The sequence below is a fragment of the Zea mays genome, chromosome 2 (genome assembly GCF_902167145.1).
Source record: "Zea mays cultivar B73 chromosome 2, Zm-B73-REFERENCE-NAM-5.0, whole genome shotgun sequence".
NCBI classification, from domain to species: domain Eukaryota; kingdom Viridiplantae; phylum Streptophyta; class Magnoliopsida; order Poales; family Poaceae; genus Zea; species Zea mays.
In genome coordinates this window covers 220,616,321-220,637,544 of record NC_050097.1, presented here as the reverse complement: position 1 = coordinate 220,637,544, position 21,224 = coordinate 220,616,321, and the positions used below count along the sequence as shown (strand labels likewise).

Sequence of the window (21,224 nt, the reverse complement as noted above, 5' to 3'; positions counted from 1 at the left end):
TCAACATAGTGAAAGGCTCTATCTGTCATACTGACAGATCTGAGCAAACGGAGGAAGGAGTTGAAATAGACTCCAAGCCCAGGTGTGGCTAACTCCAACGAGGACTAGGCAAGCATTTCAGGCTTGGCCGAACCTCGGGATAAATCCTTGCGTCTGTGTGCTCTGTTCTGTATTGTACCCTGACTCTCTGTCGTACTCGTCTTTATATCTGCACTTCAACACTTATCTGTGGTATAAGCTTTATTTGAAGTGCAGGACATTTTGAGACAGGATCTTCTATTCCGCTGCAACCTACTCGAAGGATCTTCTCATTCCACTGCGTACTAAGTCTTCGAGTAGAGTAAGAATTTAAGTTTTAAATTGATAAGTTTTTATTCGCCTATTCACCCCCCCCTCTAGGCGACATCCAGATCCTGTTCCCGGGTCAAAGGGAACTTTCAGCGCCCACTACTGATCAGGGGTTCGTAGGCTGGCCCTCGAAGGGTTCACAGCCGCCTCAGACACAGAGCGAGGGATGACCCTGGGTACGTTCGATACATAACCAAGGCTCGGGCTACGCTCCCGAGGTACCCTAGGACATTTCCGAGACCAGCGAGAACGATCTTGTAACGGAATCCCATCAGAGGGAGGCATCGAGCCCTCGGACCCCGTCGACAGGGGACCGGGTCCGGCAGATCACCCGCAGGTACTTTTGGGTGCGCCTCCAGGCCTCTAGCCGACCCCTAACAAATGGGGCACGGACGTCCGTTTGGATTACCCGCCAGCAGCTCAACGGAGACACCATGTTCGGCGCCCTCCGAGGGCAACATGGCGCTTTCCCCCCCTCCTCCTTGCGGAAAGGCGACGCAGGGGCGTATGTAAAAAAGTCGAGTCTGTCCTTGACCGTCCTCTCGCCCTGTGCAGAGGCTCGGGGGCTGCTCTCGCAAACCCGGCTCCAGCCTAACCGTTGACAGCGTCAACATACCAGCCCGAGAACTTGGGACCCGACCATGCACCCGGGCTACGACCAGCTCGCATGAGGGAACGACTAGACCAGCCGAAGCATTGCGCGAGGCATTAAGACCTCAGAGGAGTCAAACCACTCCTCCGAGGCCTCGGGGGCTACACCCGGCGGGTGCGCTCGCGCGCACCCACCGGAATAAAACGCAACCGAGAAAGGCTGGTCCCCTTGCAAAAAAGTGCGACAAAAGCCTCCAAGCGAGTGTTAACACTCCCTTCGAGGCTCGGGGGCTACTGTCGGGGACCATAATTAGGGGTACCCTCAAGGCTCCTAATTCTCAGCTGGTAACCCCCATCAGCACAAAGCTGCAAAGGCCTGATGGGTGCGACTAAGTCAGGATCAGTCCATTCGAAGGACTCGATCACGCCTCGCTTGAGCCCAGCCTCGGGCAAGGGCAGCCGACCCCGGAGGATCTACGTCTCGCCCGAGGCCCCCCTCCAGCGACGAACATACCTCCGGCTCGCCCGAGGCCCAGCCTTCGCCAAGAAGCAACCCTGGCCAAGTCGTCACGCCAACCGGCCAAATCGCAGGGGCATTTAATGCAAAGGTGGTCTGACACCTTTATCCTGGCGCACGTCCTCCAGTCGACAGAGCCGAAGTGACCGCAGTCACTTCGCTGCTCCACTGACCAGCCTGACAGAAGGACAGCGCCGCTCCGACTGTTGTGCCACTCGACAGAGTGAGGCTGACAGGCAGCCAGGCCTGGCCTCAGGCACCATAGGAAACTCCGCTCCGCCCGACCCAGGGCTCGGACTCGGGCTAGGCCCCGGAAGACGGCGAACTCCGCTCCGCCCGACCCAGGGCTCGGACTCGGGCTAGGCCCCAGAAGACGGCGAACTCCGCTCCGCCCGACCTAGGGCTCGGACTCGGGCTAAGTCCCAGAAGACGGCGAACTCCGCTCCGCCCGTTCCAGGGCTCGGACTCGGGCTAGGCCCCAGAAGACGGCGAACTCCGCTCCGCCCGACCCAGGGCTCGGACTCGGGCTAGGCCCCGGAAGACGGCGAACTCCGCTCCGCCCGACCTAGGGCTCGGACTCGGGCTAAGTCCCGGAAGACGGCGAACTCCGCTCCGCCCGACCCAGGGCTCGGACTCAGGCCTGGCCTCAGCCGACGGTCTCCGCCTCGCCCGACCAGGGGCTCGGACTCGACCTCGGCCTCGGAAGACAGACTCGACCTCGACCTCGGAGGAGCCTCCACATCGCCCAACCTAGGACACAGACCGACCTCGTCAACAGGAGGCGCCATCATTACCCTACCCTAAGCTGACTCGGGCTACGGGAAACAAGACCGGCGTCCCATTTGGCTCGCTCCGCCAGACAAGCAATGATGGCGCCCCGCACGCTCTATGACGACGACGGCTCTCAGCCCCCTTACGGAAGCTAGAGGACGTCAGCAAGGACTCAACAGCTCCGACAGCGTCCTTCCGCCAGGCTCCAGCGCTCCTCCGACGGCCACGACACCACACGAACCGGGTGACAAAACCTCTCCGGCTGCCACGACGGCATGTACTTAGGGCGCTAGCTCTCCTCTGCTAGACACGTTAGCACTCTGCTACACCCCCATTGTACACCTGGATCCTCTCCTTACGCCACACCCCCATTGTACACCTGGATCCTCTCCTTACGCCTATAAAAGGAAGGACCAGGGCCCTCTTACAGAGGGTTGGCCGCGCGGGGAAGAGGACGGGACAGGCGCTCGCGTGAGGCCGCTCGCTCCCCTCCCGCGTGGACGCTTGTAACCCCCTACTGCAAGCGCACCCGACCTGGGCGCGGGGCAAACACGAAGGCCGCGGGACTTCCACCTCTCACGCCTGCCTCTCTCTCTCTCCCCCCCCCCCCCCCCCCCTTCGCGCTCCGTCTCGCGCCGACCCATCTGGGCTGGGGCACGCGACAACATTTCACTCGTCGGCACAGGGACCCCTCGGTCTCGAAACGCCGACAATATCATATTTCAAATTTCACTGTAAATAATGTAAATCTCCTATTTTACATGATTTGCTGCTTAGCATGAGTCATCGGTCAAGTGGTCCCTCATGCTAGGATCGCGCCTGAAATCAAGGGCGAAGCTATATTCAATTTAGAGGGTGCAGATGCACCCACTAAAAATATAGAGTTCCTTGTAATGGTCAAATTTTCACCTTATATACACCTCTATCACATAATGTTTATGCATCCATAAGCCAATTGCATCCTACTCTAGTTAGCTTCAGCTTCGCCACTGTCAAATAGGTCTGTCCCATCAATGCATGTGACTTGACCAACCAAACAATCATTAAATGAACCGATTTTTCTTCGATGATTTTTGAAGATACTCCGTAATGTCCTATTTCCTGTTTAATGCTTCTTACATGAGTGTCGCATACGCCGATCCCAAACACCACTTACAATTACAAGTTTACAACACATACTTCAATGCACTTTCATGTTTTAGTACGGTCCAGGCTTTGCATAGGTTAAGCAGGCCACACCTGGTGCAGTTGCTTACATCAGTTGCTTACAAGTTTACAACACATACTTCAATGCACTTTCAAGTTTTAGACTCTGGTGCAGTTGCTTGTCACTGTCTCAACAGGCTAGAAAACAATGCATAACGACCAGTCCAAAAGAGTGTACATTCCAAATTTCCAATGTTAGTGCAAAATCAATAACAACATTAGGTCTGTAATGGTTAAGTATTAGATGTGATAAAAAGTTGATAAAACGTCACAAGAAAAGCATAATTGAAAACCACAGCTCTAAAAATTAGAGTGGACATTCTGTCTCGAATAAATCAGGGTGAACATTAAGGTACAAGTATTGGTCTATTGAAGCAACTGATCATACTAACACTGGTGGTCCATCTGAGGACTAACAAGAACCAAAGAACCATGCTGTTGAATGTAACAAGGAGTGTAACAAGCCAATCACTTAGGTAGTGTTTGGATGGATGGACGAGGAAGGATGAAGAGGGATGAGGTGGGATCATTCTAAATTGACTCATGTTTGGTTTGGAGGTTTAGAGTCGGGGTCAAGTAATATTCCTAAAAAATAGTGGATGGTGACATCCCTCAAAAAATAAGGGACGGGGTCAACCGAGGGTTGATCTCGTCCCATCCCTCGTTGACACCGAACCAAACACATTATTAAAAACCAGCTTGGCTTCAATTGAGAACAAAACAAATAATTTCGCTTATAGTCCCAAGAAGGATGGGATAGGCTTATATTTGGGAGCAGAGCACTAACAAAATCCCAACTTGAGACTAAAACCTGAATTGGTATGTAGTTGGCTTGACTGAGCTTAGCTACAGGTCAAAAATAAATATTAAAGCTCCCCTGAAAAGCTAAACTCTATCCGAATTCACTTGAATCAAGGGTTTAGGCGCGTGCGTGGGGCGTGAATGCGCGTTTGCGTGTCCGTTTACCATAATCAATACTACTATTTTCAATATTACTAATACCCCCTTTTGTTTTTTTAGCTTGTCATGTTGGATTTTATCCCTAGCTTACCCCAACTTGCTTGGGAACAAAAGTTCCTCTCTTGTTGTTGTATGGGTGCTTAGTCGTATGTGTGCATTGTCACATTCAACCCAGATGAAGAGGATTTTGTACCTTTTTTCATGAGCGGACAAGACATGGTCTATTTGACAGGTCATCAGATGTTTAGATCTTTAGGAGGTGCGTCAGTAATTGTCTGGCTAACATTATTGGTTTGGATCTTTAGGAGGTGCGTCAGTATCATCAGATGTGTAGAAAGATTATTCTTCATCCTGCACACTGAAGACAAACTAAAAAGTAATTGTAGGTGTCATGCTTTGAAATGTTGCATCAGAATAGCTATTGTTTATAAATATAGTGCGTAGACCAGATCATAAAGAACTACAATCTGAAAACAAAAGGTTCTTAAAGAAAGAATAATATGGCTTATAAGAAGATCCTGGAATAGATAGAAAATGTCCATGACAAAAGGCATCTACACCTCAAAGCTTCTTCCAGCTCCAGGAATTATGGAAAGGCTACTATCATCATCCTGCATTCCAGTTTTTTTGAATGTGATTTAGGCTTACTATTTTCAGGGCCACACCAAGCAACATTACGGTTCAGTTCAGCACTTGACAATATAGAACACAACATAAACATACAATGACTAGCCTGAACATCATTTCACAACACTGAACAAATCTCTTCACTAATACGTCTGAAATTTACTGCCAATACAGAACAGATAATTTGTTTATACACTAAAATAGCTAGGAGAAATCCACGCCTCAAGAACCACCAGCACCACCACCTAGGCCCTCGTTAGCCGGTTTGCGGTTCAAGTATCTTATAACGGCGTCTTCAACCCTATTTGATTATGGCACAGAAGTGATCCCATCAGCACATGAATACATATAATATAATGCTCAACTAAGAAAAAACAATGATCAGCTAAAGAGCAATACCATGGTTGGTTATAGAAGTCGGCACGTCTTTCTTTCTCAATGTTCCTATTCGCCTCGCCAGCAACCAGCTTTAAATCTTTGCTCTGGGAAGCTATCAGAGCATTGATGAACTCCACTGGGGACTGGCTGAAACCCAGGAAGAAGGCCCTCCTCCTGCGATGCTCATGGATCTTCTTGATCGAAGCAGATATCACCTCGTCGCAGGCCTCAATGTCCTTGTGCTTCTCTGTGTTGGCAAGGAATGCCATCATCTCTTTCTGCAGCGGGAAGGGAACATCCACCAGCACATCATAGCAAGCACTGCTATGCGCTTCATTCCCCGACAGCTTAATCTTGTGCTCCAAATTGATGGGTGGCGGGGCAGACAGATGCTGAGATATCCTCTGTGACAGCATTGCAAACTTGAGCTTGTCCTCCCCAAACACCTTCTTCAATTGAGGGTCACACATGAAGAAGGAAGGATCATTTGGGTTCTGAAGCTTCTTTGCTTTAATATACTGCCAGAGGGCAGCAATCACCCGTGCGCGAGTGTCCACCTCCACCCCAAGCACCTCCATAAGCGGCTGTGACAGCTTGAACTTCTCAGGATTGTAGTTCATCTCCAGCCGGATGTTTGCAACAAACTCTTTATCCCCTTTCCTCTTTACCTCGAACCCTTCCTGCTGGGCAGCTGTCCGTGCATTCTCCCAGATGATGAGCGGATTCTCTGGGTACAGAGAGGGGTCCAGCGCTATAGTCACCCTCTTGAAGAATTGGGAGAACTTGGGGTACACTGGGTTGTGCTTGGGCACAACACTGGAAGGATCCAGCTCGGCGCCGTCCTCCAGCACGCGACCAATGATCTTGAGCGACCAGGTTGGCGGGTCAGCATTCTTGGGCGGTGGGATGGTGCGAGGCCCCTGGTTGGCGAAGGTGTTGAAGACGTAGATGCGGAGTGTGCGCTGGAGCGAGGGCGGCGTCTTGAGCGCCTCCTGGATGTCTACCTTCTTCCGCGCAAGCGCGGCGTCCACGCGGGCCTCGAACTCGAGCAGCTGCGTGTAGAGGGCGGACTCTGGGAGCAGCGCGGCGACGCGGTCAGGGAGCTGCTTCTCGGGGAGTTTGCGCTTCTTGTTGCGCCGCGCGGCGGGGGTGAGGTCGACGCCCCCAGAGTTGGCAACGGCCGCCGCCGCGGCCGCAGCCTTGTACGCGGCAGCCGCCGAGGCCGCTGCGGCCGACGAGGTTGAGCCGGGTGCCAGGGGCCGGACAGGGGGCTTTTGCGGGGGGCGCTTGGCCGATCCTGCAGTGGCGGCCATGAGCGGAGTCTGGGGTGATGACGAGGCACCCATGTGGATCTGGAAGGCGGGGTTGTGGGTGGGCGGCGTGTGGAAGAGGCCCTGGAAGGGGGAGCCGGCGAGGGAGGGAGGGCGGAGGTGGGTCATGGGCGTTGCCGGTGAGCCGCCCGTTTGAGGCTGCTGCTGCTGATGCATTGGACGCGGCTGGGTGGGAGCGCCGGTTGGGTTGGGGTTGCCGCCGGAGGACATGCGCCGACGGTCCCACGGCGAGAAGGGCGAGATCGAATCTCTCCCGATAGGAGGAGCTAGCTAGGGTTTGGAGGGGAGAGAGGTTGGCGACTGACAGGGATTCGGAGAGGATGATGAATGGGAGAGAGATAGTTGGGCCTTTCGTGGGCCGGGCGTTTCTTAATGATTCGCTGACGTTGAACGGTACAGCGGTAGAACGAAAAAGTCCATGTAACCCGCGCGTAATTTTAGTTTGCCTTCCTCAATAAAGGCCACTTTGAATCATGAGCTAAAGCAAGGTGACTAAAATTTAATCACTCTAAAGCTATATTTGGTTCCATTAGTACTATGAGTAGGGGTGGAAACAGATCGAATATGTACATATACAAATTCGAATGTCACAGTTTACCAAATTTTAGTCCAAATTCGGATATGAATTCGAATATCTTCGGATATGCATACAAAACGGATAGTCGAATCTGAATTGTTATTCGGATATTTACTCAATTCAACTCAAACAACATACTCTAAAATTTCACATATGTTGATTTTTATTTAAGTATAAGTTTATAGATAGTAAGTATATAGTCAAAACAAATTTAAATTAAAGTAGATTTCTCGTGAACCTCGATATCCAAGTCAACAAAACTATATAAATAATATTTTTAAACTATCGAATCATGTAACAAAGATAAATAACAACACATTATATTTAATAAATAACATTTGTACAAATACGAGTAAACAAAAATTGATATAAAATAGTTAATGTATCGAGAGAAAAAATCATTCTAAAATGAATGAATGCCCTATATAAATGTGTGTACCAAAACATAAATGAAAACATGAAGAAAAATATCTATATATTGTAAAGTGGAGAGTTATAGTTGAATGTTTATGAAACTTTGTTGAGATGTGTTCACTATATAGACAAAGTGGAGAGTTATAGTTGAATTTTATTATTGAATATCACAAGAAATATAAGGGTGATTTATTTATTTATTTATCATATAAATATTTTTAATATTTAAATGGTATATATCATTTTTCTAGTATATTATTAAACATAAAATCATTTGTAATTAGTAATCAGTGATAAAATTAAGTTTTAAATGGTTTCATCGAACATATTTTTTCACAAATACGGATAGTATCGTATGTTTATTGTTTTTTAAATACAAATACGGAATCAGATAGAGAAAAGGTACTATAAATCGAATTCGGATACGTCCATTTGACATCCATATTGAAATCGAATACGGATACAGATATCCATATTAGCAGTTTTAACGAATACAACAAGGATAATTTGGATTTCCATACATCCATTTCCAACCCTATATATGAGGACTAAACTGACCCGAATGCATTAAATGCAACATATAAAAGACTGAAATAGTCTTTTTCTTGTTTCCCGTATATGACACCAGTTTTCTAAGTAAGGTCATTTAGAGTAAATGCTGCCCTTTAGTCTCTTTTAGCATTCATGTGAGGGACTAGAGACTAAAGCCAATTAGTATATATTTTAGTCCTTCCGTTTGGTAAAATAGGGACTAAACAGGACTAAAAACCAGGGGCTAAAATTAGTCTCTCTAACCAAACAGGGTCTGAAATCTAAAAATCCAAATTGAAAGAGCTAAAAATAGAAATAGCAAAAATGCTATTGGCAGGCCTCGACGACGACTACAACTAGGTTGTGACCACACTGAAGAACCAATCTATATACTGTGGGGAAGCCTACGCGCAACCCCTAAGCTTCGAGCAGCGCAGTGAACACTGCTCCATGGCTCAAGTTATCACTCATCCTCGACAAACATTGTCCCTCGAGCTTATCCAAAAAACCCTTATCTTCGGATGTACATTACTGAAAACCAATATAGCAACTGATAGTTTAATAATAAATCGAACTATTGATTGAAGGTCAAAAGATAATGTTCATCTAGGTCAGTGAGAGATGGGGCCAATCCCTTTTAGTCACTTTTAGTTCTTCATCTTTAAAGCAGCTCCAATAGTTCTTAAAAAGGGCTCGCTAAAATCATGTTTAACAAGTTACTAAATAGATACTAGGAGTAAAACAATAGTGTAGTCTCCAATGGTTGCCCATACTTAGGGAGTAGTTCGATTTTGAATCTAGTTTTACCAGCCCTGCCTCCATCGAATCTGGCTTACGGCGGGGTTGAGAGCAGAGGATGTCGAGGGCAGAGGAGAAAAGACCGATCGACACGACCTATGCAAGAGTGGTGGTCCCATGGCGCAGCATATGGGGTAGTAGTTGTCTGACGATGAAAGAGAAATTTATGTCACACGTGTTGGGACTAGCTACCTCACTGTGCTAGAAAGTGGAAAAAGAATGTGCAGTACATGGCTACCTCACTTTGTGGGAAGGGGAAAAATAGTCCCGCGAGTGTGAATAAGCTGACATCAACTGCATTTAGTGAGTTCCTATCGAGTTGCCAAATATGGAGACTAAATAACGTTAGATATCAAGTAACTAAATTTAGCAAGTATATTTAGAAAACCATTGGAGAAACATTTTTCTGTTCACTTCTTTATATTTAAGATTTAGAGAGTTATTTAGAAAACTATTGGAGTTGCTCTTAGCTCCTAAAGTAACCCTAAAATGGAATAAAATGAAAAGACTAAAAATTAGTCTCTAGAAACCAAACAAACCCTTAGTCATTCGCTTTAGCTAATGGAATCCAAACATGCACTATAAAAATCATACTTCATCAACTCCAAAAACCATTCGATTTCGAAGTTTTTTTTATTAACCTGACGTCGCAGCACAGCGCTATATTGCCACGCCAAAAACGACAAAGGTGACTCAGACTTTATCTGGGGAGAATAGGAGCCCAGGAACAGCTAAAAGTCTGATGCACGATTCCGCGACACAGTGTGCAGTACTCCAGTCTGCGTAACCGGTACAGCAGAAGCTAAAAAGTTCCTCAAGACGCCAAGGCATCCACAGCGCTGATATCAGTCAATCTAGATTCCAGACTTCCATGGTCGGAGTCAGGGATTACATTCTCGTTTTGAAATTTCAAAAACCGTTTTGTTGACCATTCAATTATTATATTTTCAAATTTGAAACCGAAATACACTAAAATCCGAGCTGGCTTTCGTATCCCAGTGTGGACCGAGAACGAGAAAATTCCCCAGTTTTCGCTCGTTACCTAGCGAGACACTCAACCGTGGTTGGAGTTCTACATGACATGGATCAAAACGTAGGCTGTGTGAAACTGGCCATGTCCAGTGGGTCGTGGGCAATCGGTTTAAACCGACCAATCGGTTCTGTTTCTTTGGTGCAGCTAAACTTCGTATCTCAGTGCAGTACTCCAGCCGTCGACGTAGACGCTGCCGTCGAGGTAGACTTCGTTCGGTGTTCAGTTTCTACCAAAAGAATCGTCTTCGTGTGTCTGCTGCTGGCTTCCGCAGTCGTCGCCGCCCATCGACTGCTCCGCGTTGCCGCCGCGCTCTTTCCAGAGAGCTGCGCCGCCCGCCGCAGTTCTCGCGAGGTGCCGCTCGCTGCTGGTTCCACAGATGCACCACGCTGGCGCACGACACGCCGACGTGAGAGCCACCAGGGGCAGGCCAAAAGCGCTTCTGTCTATACGATGCGGCATGGTTTGGACTTTGGGCGTGTGGCTTGGCCTGGAGCCCTAGACGTTTGGTAATAAATAATTGGGCTAGCTGGTATGGACTATGAAGCTGTGCGTTGGTGTCTTTTGGGCTTCGGTGGGCTGCACTGCAAATTGTCCAGGTCCAGTTGAACGCGCGCCACACAGGACATTAGACTGCAGTAAGTTCGGTTGTATCGGTGTCCAGCAAATAGAAACCGAAGCCGAGCCGATCTTTTCGGTTCGTAAGAAAGGAAAACCGACACCGAATCGAAAAACCGAAAAAACCTTGATTCCAGTTCGGCTCGGTTTTCGGTTGAAATGTGCCTACCCCTAGTGGGTCCCCCCCCCCCCAAGGGATCAGAGATATCAACACCACCGAAAACACCAAGTTTGGGCAAATCATCGTGTCTCTTAGTCGGCATCCATCTCCTCAAGAGCAGCCTGGGCAGCAGCTTTGGCATGCTCCAACAGTTCATTTGGAACCTGCATGGCAAGCAAGCAAAAAAAGATTTAAGTTTCACCTCAGATTCAAATCGAGGACCATGCAGAGACAATTCATTATTCATGCGAATATCCCAGTACCTTCTGATGCTGGTGGTTCGATTCATCGCAGATCCAGCTCAACTCCAACTCGAAAGCTTTATCCTTCGCTTCGTCATGCACTCCATAAATTCTGCATTTGGGCAACGTAAATTTTGAAGGGCAGTAAGTAGCCTTTTCAAGTTCATTGGCATCAAGCAAGAAAGAAAATGTAAAAGGAACTTGGTATAATATCTTTTAAATATCAAAGCTAAACTTAAAAACATCCACAACCTAGCATCGCCTGAGATAAGTTGTAAACTATGACGTGCTCCTACTCTTACCAAGAGTGTTGATCAGTTTACAGTACTAACAAAGCTGCATTGCAATCATGATATTTTAAAGCAGTTCTCTACTAATAATACTCATACCAGCAAAGTTTTGAGATAAAAATGTCCACTGTAGAAGGAATGTAATCCCTTAATGACTAGACAATGATTACTGGGCACACCCTTCCTAGGCTTTGTATAGACATGAACAACGGATTTCTTGAATGACATTGAACAATGAAGAAGAGTGATTGAAGCCAATTAAACTACAGCGAAATGAACACCAGCATCGCTATAGAGTATAGACAATAACATTCAATCAGAGAAAAAAAGTAAAAATAAAAAGATTCATACAGTTGCAAAGTTGTACTATTATGAGAAAAGAGAATTAGACATACATCTTTGCAACTTCAACAATGCCTTCCCGGCACGTAAGCTCTGAAAGTTTCAACTTTTCTATCTCACTGCATGACCACATTCAAATAGTTGGGTTCAGAATCATTTTGAGGTCCATCTATAAGATTAAAGAAGTTCACACAGAATTAAGAACATCCAGTGGTGATTTGACAGTAATTGCAGAAGCATTCTTGTTAACAAGATTACGGAACACAAAAGCTAAAGCCGATAGTGAACTCCATCGGATTATATTAGAAGCCAATATTTCATTGGAAATGAAGGGAGGGATATACATGAAAACTGAGAACATATAAAATGTGAACTCCAATTATATAAATGAACCTTGCCTATATTTTAATGATTAACTCTAATCAATGAACACAAAAGGAAGCACGAAACATATGCACAAAGATTATTCCACAATGCAATGGTATAGTCACTATTTCATACAATATGCTAACATTGGCTTAAATTTTTTTGACATCCAACAAAGAATATTGTAGCTATCAAATAATCCATACTATTGAACGACAATACTTTCTCTTTTGCTTTCTGTCTCAGCAAGCTAATCCCTCAAGTCACAGGTATGTGTCATTTTTAGATTGTCCCAAGTCAATCAGTCTAAACTTTGGCTGTACGTTAATTTTTATATGGAGTATGGGTATTTGAAAAAGATGTGTGTAGATTTGTGTTGAAATCTAGTTCCGTAAAAGTATACTTTTGCTATTTTCTATAAATATTTTGGAACAAAAAGTACTAGTCCAGTCTCCAGTGTTTTGGCTTATTAAGACCATGCCAACATCACTTATTTGTGATTGGAAGGAATATATTGTACACTCTTACAATAAGCAATAAATGTTTATTTGATTATGTTTTAAGCATTCGCGACAGAAGAACAAGAAACAAAGAGAGCATTAAGAACAAATAAAAAAAAGTAAGCTTACGTTTTTGCAGCCTGTCTCCCCTTCCCTAATGCAGCACCAAAGTATTTCTGTTCAAGTTTGTAAACTCAAACATTATGTTTTTCAAATTCACAACACTCCTAAAGTGTATTGCTACTTAAAAACAATGGCATCTACGTACTGAAAATGAGCACATGACTGATGGAAGACATAATTCATATTCAAACTAACACAATGAGCCTATGCACTCATGTTGATACAACTATGTAATGGAAATGCAGTACCAACTTACATAAGAAACTCCTGAGGGTTCTATCATGTAGAGCTGTGGCCCATCCCTATCATAACCTCCAAGAATAACACCGCAGCCAAAAGGCCTGGTACAACAGAAACCGAGTTAGGGTTGACTACAGTAGCCAGGATAATGCTTGATGAATACAAGTCATGCCTCCAGTTATTATGGACACTGTTGAATATATTACCTGAGCCACCAGTACAGCGTGCAAAGATGAACATAACTTGCCACACGATCAGCCAATTCCTTAACAGGAATGGGTTCTCCATAGACCCTAGTCCATTAAATTTTCAGAACAGTCATATAAAAGATCTCGCATCCCATGGTCTCAAAGACAAGGTGTTTACTTTTCATAACTGGCAGCTTCTGACTTCGTCCTTGAAACAATTTGCCTGCCATCTGCTGCTAAACCAGCAACAGCCTGCAAATGATAATAAAAGTAATTTGTGAAAACAAACATGATTCATAAAAAAATGGCTAGTGGAACATGAACCTTTGAAGAACAAATGGCTATCTCAAGTGAGAAAGGGAAATTCAAAGTAAATAGTGGGCATCAAACTAGGTTTCAGGAGGACCATTAGATCGGTAAAAAAAACCTTTGAAGCTAGAGTACCAGATCTTTATAAAATTGTAAGAAGAAAGGGTGTAACTGTAGCTAGTGTGGTAAGCACCTCTCCCATGAATGTTTCAGTTAGGAGGGCTCTTACCGGGAAAAAAACTGAAGGCTTGGCTTAGTCTAGTTTCTTTAGTTCTGCCCACATCTTCAAATGAGAATAAGGGTGTTTTCATTTGGAACTTGAACGAAAATGGAACTTTCTCGACACGCTCTTTATATAAAGATATGATTAAAAAAATGGGAGAATCGCTAGGAAAGTTCAGCTTTGGAGGGTTAAGTTACAAGTTTTCCTTTGGTACCTTAGAAAAAGGAATGGTTCTAACAAAGAATATAACTTGCTAAAAAGGGGTAGAAGGGGGCACTAAGGGCGTGTTTGGCATGGCTCTGCTCCACCCCAGAGCAGCTCTACTCCAAAACTCTGGGTGGAGCAGCTCTGCTCCAGAGTTTAAATTGTTTCTCATAACCGGTGGCAGTGGCGGGTAAATAACTCCAAACTCCATGACTAGGTTGTTTTTTTTGGAGTTTTCGGAGCAGCAAAAGAGGTACTCCAAAAAATTGTACTGCAGCTCCAAAAACTTCATAGAGTTTACAACTCTGGAGTTAGGGTGTTTGGCATGCTCTGGCCAGCTCCTCCTTGGAGTTTTGCTCTGGAGCCATGCCAAACACGCCCTAAGCGTAGTTTTTGTGGTTTAGAAGAAACAGTCCAACACCCCTTTTTTATGTTATATTGCACGAATGTGGGGGAATTTGTTGTCCCATCATTTTTAAACTCCAACAACCTAAGGGTACAGTCCATTTATTTGATGCATGGTTAAAGGGCTTTGCGCAGAAGTTTAGGAATCAAACAATAGTTGGTGTAGCAGCCATGTGCTGGGCGTTGTGGTTAAATAGAAATTATGCTGTCTTTAACAGGGAAATACTAACTCTTTCATGCAAGTGACCTTCAGAGTGACATCCAGGATCAGGCAATGGTCCCGACTATCTAAAGAGAAAGAGAGTAACAATGATTGAAGGATGCAAATGTCTTGAAGTGTTAGCGATCAAGATCTTCGAGAAATAGTCGTCTTCTTTCAGCTAAGGCCTGAGTTTTTTTGTCATGTTTGTAACACCTTCTGGGGTGTGGTCTAAGTGGCTGGTGTATCGTGGTGAACAGCTATAATCATTCACTTATGGATGGTGCAGGTCGGAATCCTTTTATTCCTTAATCTAGAAGAAGAGGAGAAAAGGTATCACCACAAGGAAATTCATAATAAAAAGATCTAATTTTTATCAATAATTAATTATTTAGGAAAACGGGTATTAGAGCATGCTTCTACTATCTTTCTGTGATATTCAGTCGTGCAGGTTAGAAGACCAAAGCAGAATTTCGATCCTGCTATTTTATTTATTCATCAACATCATGATTTTGCATGAAAACCACTATTAACTTTGAGTCACTTGTAAAGGCATTACCAAGCCAGAGTGCCGGTGCACTGAATGGATCCTCCGGTTTGACCCTTCCAGCATCATCTTTGAGGTTACCAGCTTCTCAACACCCTAAAGAACCAACCACCAAATCAAATCGTGATCCAGTCAGGACTTGGGCAAGCCAAATAACTTCATCCCTGAACCAAAGAAAAAAGATAGATAAGGGCAAATCTTACCAGGACAATGCCATCTTTGCACTTGATCCCAACAACAGTCCTGTTCACAAATACCATGGCATTAACCAAACCAATAAGATTACATAGAACAGAGAAAAGGAAATAAGTGAAGGCTTGAAGCAAAAACACAATAGGAGGTGGGAGGCAGTGGAATCTAACCCGCTGTTGTCGACGGCCTTGGTAGCATATTCGACCTGGAAGACACGACCATCTGGGGAGAAGGTGGTGACAGACAGATCGTAACCTGTGCCTATGCTGCTCATTGTCAAGTTATTCTCTTCACCTCTACGCGCCTAGTGAGGAGATCAGTCCTGAAAACAAAATTTCAAAACTAATCCGCACAAAATTCACCAGTACATAAACATATAATCATATATTACCATTACACAACACCAAAATTAATACAAAAAAATAATTAAAAAAGAAACACCGCAGAACAGCGGCGGGTGGTCACACTACGCCCATTTTTTCCAAAAAAAAGGAAGTTAATAGGCTTGTATACACTTGTAATTAGATCAGATCCGAATATAAATTGCGAAATAGCTTAACTTAGGGTTTGGATGCCCGGTTTCGCACAGCGGGGACGGAAGAGAAAGGGTGCCGCATACCTGGCGGTGGGCAGTCGTCTCAGGCGAATGATGCAACTATGGCCTCGCGATGGGACCGAAGAAGGCCTGGGCACCCTGCCGTCGGGCGTCGGCGGCCTCGCAGTTGCCGCACGAGAAAGAGAGAGAGCGCACGCACGGGTGATGAACAGGAGAAGAAACGCAGGGTGATTGGTGAAGAAACGTCACTCTTTTTACGTTGGCCCACGCCCGACCTGGCAAGTGCGACGGGCTCAAATTCAAGATAGACACAGCTCATGATAGAGCGGCCGATCAAGTTTGATCAACCCTACTCGTGGTAGCGGAGGCCAGGCCATGGGCTGCAGAACAAACTTTACAATGCTGCAGACGGAAGCCCAAACTACGCATACTTGTATAGGTGGGCCAGTCCAGTATCCCGTGGGCCGGACGGGCTTGAGGCCGTAGCATCTTCGATGTGCTGCTCCTACGATACTACCGTGGCAAACAGCTTGTACAGCTTGTTCCCTACGAATTCCATTATCCAAACACGCGAGAAGAGAAGATTTGAGGAAGGAACAGAACAGAACAGAGCGCGGGGGGAAGCGTGATCCAATCCAACGAAGGGGATGACGCCATGATGGCCTGATCCGGTTGGACGGCACGGCACGCACGCACGCACGCGCCGGGTGGGGGGCGGTTTGGGGGGTGCGGCAAAGGAAAAATCTGGGAGCACTCGGCTTCTCAGCCGCAAGGAGCGGGCGAGCGGCGCAGCTGTCAAGCAGAGAGCGCGAGTCGTGGATTCCACGAGCAGGACGCGTCGCCGTCAGTGAGTCACCGCCACCAACACCAACCCACCACCACCGCGCCGCCCAACTGGCGGCCCGGCAACTTGTGGGCTACCATGCGTCTTTCGGAGTTGCGGTTTCTGCCAGCCGACCGAGTCGATGGTGGAGAGAGAGAGAGGAAAAAAACAGTCCAGTACTCCAGTCCCGCCGCCCGTCCCGGTCAGTCGGTCTCGAATCGGTCCCTCGCCGCCGACGCCGCTCGGAGTCTCGGTTGGACCGGACCGGACCGGACCGGAGCGAACAATACTCTAGTAATTAATCCCTTCTCGCTTCCAAACGCCACGCCGCATTCGCTTTCCGAGCGACGAATTGAATGGTGACGTCGAACCCGGGCGGGAAAAAAGCCCTCGCTTTCTTTCTTTCTTTCTTTCTTTCTTTCTTTCTTTCTTTCTTTTCTGTTGTTGTTGGTGCGGTGCCGACTACGCTGGGGTCGTTAGCGGTTGTGGGCTGCTACCGGCCACCCACCACCAGAGTCTCGGCGCCGAGGCCGTGTCAGCGTCTCCGGCTCCCGGCGTCGGTCAGCCTCAAGCGCTTGCTTCCCAAATTCCCCCCACAGGCACGGGGTGGTGTACGTGTACTTGGCGGGCACGGCGGCGGCGCCAACGGAATTGCAGAACAGTCCCGGTGCCCGGCGGGCGGGAGTCGTAGCACTAGCCCACCTTTTCCTTCCTCTGACCATCTGTCGCATTAGAATGACAGAACGGAAAAGGGACGTGTTGATGGACGGTGGTCCCACGTGGTCGATCGGCTGTGTTCCATCGGCTCCCAGTCCACTACGGTCGTCATCTGTGTGTCGTGTCGACCATGGTTCATGGTCTTCCTTCATTCCGTCCTGGCGTACCGCTTATCCGTGCGTTGGAAACGTGGGAAAAGCCCTCGATCGAGCCCGCCCTCCTCCTACACCCTAGCTAGCTAGCTAGCTAGTGGTCAGTCACCTACCATACCACGTGACGCCCAGGGTGATCCCAACCGCTGGCCAGGCAGGCATAGGCAGAGCAGCTCCGTCTCTCCCTGCCGCCTCCACGCATTGTCCTCGGGCGGTCCTAGCACGCCTGGTCAGTACGTCGTACGTACGCACGCACGCCGCGTGCGTGCTCTGCCCGCGGTCCGCACCGCGTTGCCGCCGGTGGAGGTGGCGTCCTCGTGCCTGCTGGCGACCCGGTCGCGCTGCCAGCGCGCGGCCGTGTGGAACATCTCCCGGCTGCGAGACGCGCGTTTCCCTCAGCCTCAAGCAGCACGTGCGCTTGCGCCGCGGACGCGGAGACAGACACTGATCCCCCGCCCGCCTAGGGCTGACGCGGTCCCTGCAACGCCCACGCGAGACGGCGCGGGGGCGCCCAGCGGCCGCCGACCGCGCTCACCTCCCGGCGCCCCGCCGTCGTCAAGAAAATGGTGGAAACGACAAATCACCTCACGCGCAGCATGAATGCATGCTTTTTAGTTGAGATGCTCAACCGTTTTGATTAAAAGAACACTGATTTGGATCGTTGATATGCCACCTACACCAATAAATACAAAGCTTTGACCATTATTTCGTGTTGTAATTTGTAAAAAAGGAAAATAGTAGCGTTCCCTCGATCCAATTAAAAAGGAGACTTGAAAATTGAGATCCTCGGGAATTTCCGGTAAACTAGTACAAGCAGCATATATGATCATGGTACCCTGTACTATGTTAGTAGAGGCGTTTCTCCTAAACCAAAAGGTTGTCGATTATTAGGTACGTGGCTGAAGAATGGCATGCAGGAAGTTAACGACCGTGCTTAAACAGGTTTCTCAGTGAGAGGGTAGAGGCATAATACAGAGTGCTTGCCATAGAAACGAAGAAAGAAGCGAGGAGAACCGGTCCTACAGGAAGTTAACTAACAACAATTTATTATTAATATGTAGGCTTATAGAATCGACTTAGCGTTAGTCAAAACAGCAATGGCAACAAGGGTTTTCTATACTTGATTTCTAGAAACTTGTTTTTAGAGGGCAAAACGAGGGTGTTTGGATACTAGTCTTTAAAATTCGGTTTATAGCCTTTTTCAAAAACAATGACAATGTTACCCCTTTTGAGTGTCGGAGTAGACGAAGACAAAGGGAAGCGGTGAGGCTGTCGGTGGCAGGACACTCTAGGAGCATGGGGTCGATCTCGTCGCAAGCCAAAGACACAGGGTCGACGAGATCAGAAGAGCTCGCACAAAGGAACTATCGGCAAAATGTGGCCGCTTCATTACATCTCTCTTTGTACATCCAACCAAATACACCATGATGTTGGGCATGGGTCGGCGGTGGCGCAAGCCAGAGCGCGAAGTCAACAGGGGTGGCGGAGTTTGCGAAGAAGCCAAGGCATGGGGCAGGATCGACGGGTCCTTAGCGATAGCGAATGCTTTGTGAGAAACAACGATTCGATTGGGGAAGAAGGGCAGACGATGACATTCTCAGTATTTTTTTCCTATTTTATTGAGGGTACTATGTAATTAATCATCTAAAAGCGGTTTAAGCCGGAGGAGACTAGGTTCTTAGTTTTTAAGAAACTATGAAAGTAGTTTTTAAAACGGGATAAATATTGTCTCGTTTGAAGGCCTTCCAACTTTTAAAACTAGTTTCTAGAAAAATGGATGGATCCTAATAGGGCCTTAATATATGGAGTAGCTATTAACAAAAGGGGTTTATTTTATCGCTAGTTTGGCAAATTCAAATCTGAAAGGGAAATGTGCCCTTGGGCCATTTCTAAGTGTTTTGGTGATTTAGTGTCCAACACAAGTGCTTAAGTGTCAAATGGTGGGCAAAGTACAAATCAAGTATAAAGGTATGTTTCTCAGACTTATTACATTGTTTTTGTGACTAATGTATTGTGTCTAAGTGCTGGAAACAGGAGAAACCGAATTGGAGAAGAGATGTCCTTGTTCAGCCAAAGCCAGCTCTGTCTGGGTGCACCGGACTGTCCGGTGGTGCACCGGACAGTGTCCGGTGTGCCAGGCTGGCTCAGGCGAACTTGTCGCTCTCGGGAATAAATTAACGGCGTACGACTATAATTCACCGGACTGTCCGGTGTGCACCGGACTGTCCGGTGAGCCAACGATCGGCCGGGCCAACGGTCGGCTGCGCGATCCGTGCGAGACACGTGGCCGAGCCAACGGTCGGGAGGGGGCACCGGACTGTCCGGTGTGCACCGGACAGTGTCCGGTGCGCCAACGGCTCCAAGGCTGTCAACGGTCGGCTTCGCCAAATAAGGAAGGAAATCTGCACCGAACAGTGTCCGGTGGTGCACCGGACTATCCGGTGCTCCAGGCGACAGAAGGCAAGAATTGCCTTCCCGGATTGCTCTCAACGGCTCCTAGCTGCCTTGGGGCTATAAAAGGGACCCCTAGGCGCATGGAGGAGCACACCAAGCATTCCTTGAGCACTCTTGATCACTCACACTCCATTCTTGCGCACTTGTTCGACATTCTAGTGATTTGAGCTCCGTTCTAGTGTGCTAGTCTTTTGAGCTTAAGTCTGGGTCTTGTGTGTGCGTATTTGCTGTGATCTTTGTGTCTTGTGTGAGTTGCTAATCCCTCCCTTACTCCATGCTTCTTTGTGAACATCTTTGTAAGGGCGAGAGACTCCAAGTTGTGGAGATTCCTCGCGAACGGGATATAGAAAAGAAAAGCAAACACTGTGGTATTCAAGTGGGTCTTTGGACTGCTTGAGAGGGGTTGATTGCAACCCTCGTCCGTTGGGACGCCACAACGTGGAAGTAGGCAAGTGTTGTACTTGGCCGAACCACGGGATAAACCACTGTGTCTACCTGTATTGATTCTCTTGTGGTTATTGTGTTTCGCTAAGACTCTTCTCTAGCCACTTGGCAATACTGTGCTAACGCTTAACCAAGTTTTTGTGGCATTAAGTTCAAGTTTTACAGGATCACCTATTCACCCCCCTCTAGGTGCTGTCAATTGGTATCAGAGTCGTTCTCTTCTAGAAAGGGACTAACCGCCCGAAGAGATGGATCCTAAGGTGAAGGGAATCGTGATCAATGATAAGGAGAAGGAGTCCTTCATCAACGAGCCGAAGGATGACAAACCTACCGACTCGGGCTCGGGCCACAAACGAAAGGATGGGAAGAAGAAGAAGACAAGGCGCATCAAGAAGATCGTCTACTACGACGACAGCGACGAGTCCACTTCTTCCCAAAAGGACAACGACGACAACGACTACGAGAGAAGAAAACCGGTTAATTCGAACTTTTCTTTTGACTACTCTCGTATTCCGCAAAGTACAAATGTTCATTTGCTCTCCATTCCACTTGGCAAACCTCCTCACTTTGATGGAGAGGACTACGGATTTTGGAACCACAAAATGCGTAGTCACCTGTTCTCTCTCCATCCGAGCATATGGGAGATTGTGGAGAGTGGAATGAAATTTGATAGCTCGGATAGTCCTATGTTTATCAATGAACAGATTCATAGAAATGCACAAGCTACTACTGTGTTGTTAGCCTCTTTGTGCAGGGGCGAGTATCATAAGGTGAGCGGCTTGGACAATGCCAAGCAGATCTGGGACACCCTCAGGATCTCACATGAGGGGAACGATGTCACCTTACTCACC

At 47.2% G+C, this 21,224-nt stretch overlaps 2 protein-coding genes across 2 annotated transcripts; both read right to left on the bottom strand.

Annotated features, from left to right (window-relative positions):
- Positions 1-5,114: 5,114 nt before the first annotated feature.
- Positions 5,115-7,073, bottom strand: LOC100382816 (uncharacterized). Its single transcript, NM_001368202.1, has 2 exons — positions 5,420-7,073; positions 5,115-5,321 (listed from the first exon to the last, which is right to left on the bottom strand). Exons 1-2 carry the CDS (start codon positions 6,937-6,939, stop codon positions 5,243-5,245), a joined length of 1,599 nt encoding a protein of 532 aa, NP_001355131.1. The 5' UTR covers positions 6,940-7,073; the 3' UTR covers positions 5,115-5,242.
- Positions 7,074-9,861: 2,788 nt separating this feature from the next.
- On the bottom strand, positions 9,862-16,028 carry LOC100383475 (proteasome subunit alpha type). The gene is made up of 11 exons (NM_001176123.1): positions 15,847-16,028; positions 15,398-15,549; positions 15,239-15,278; positions 15,048-15,131; positions 13,327-13,400; positions 13,167-13,253; positions 12,977-13,061; positions 12,727-12,773; positions 11,785-11,850; positions 11,121-11,211; positions 9,862-11,021 (listed from the first exon to the last, which is right to left on the bottom strand). Exons 2-11 carry the CDS (start codon positions 15,499-15,501, stop codon positions 10,950-10,952), a joined length of 750 nt encoding a protein of 249 aa, NP_001169594.1. The 5' UTR covers positions 15,502-15,549; positions 15,847-16,028; the 3' UTR covers positions 9,862-10,949.
- Between the last annotated feature and the right edge of the window lie 5,196 nt (positions 16,029-21,224).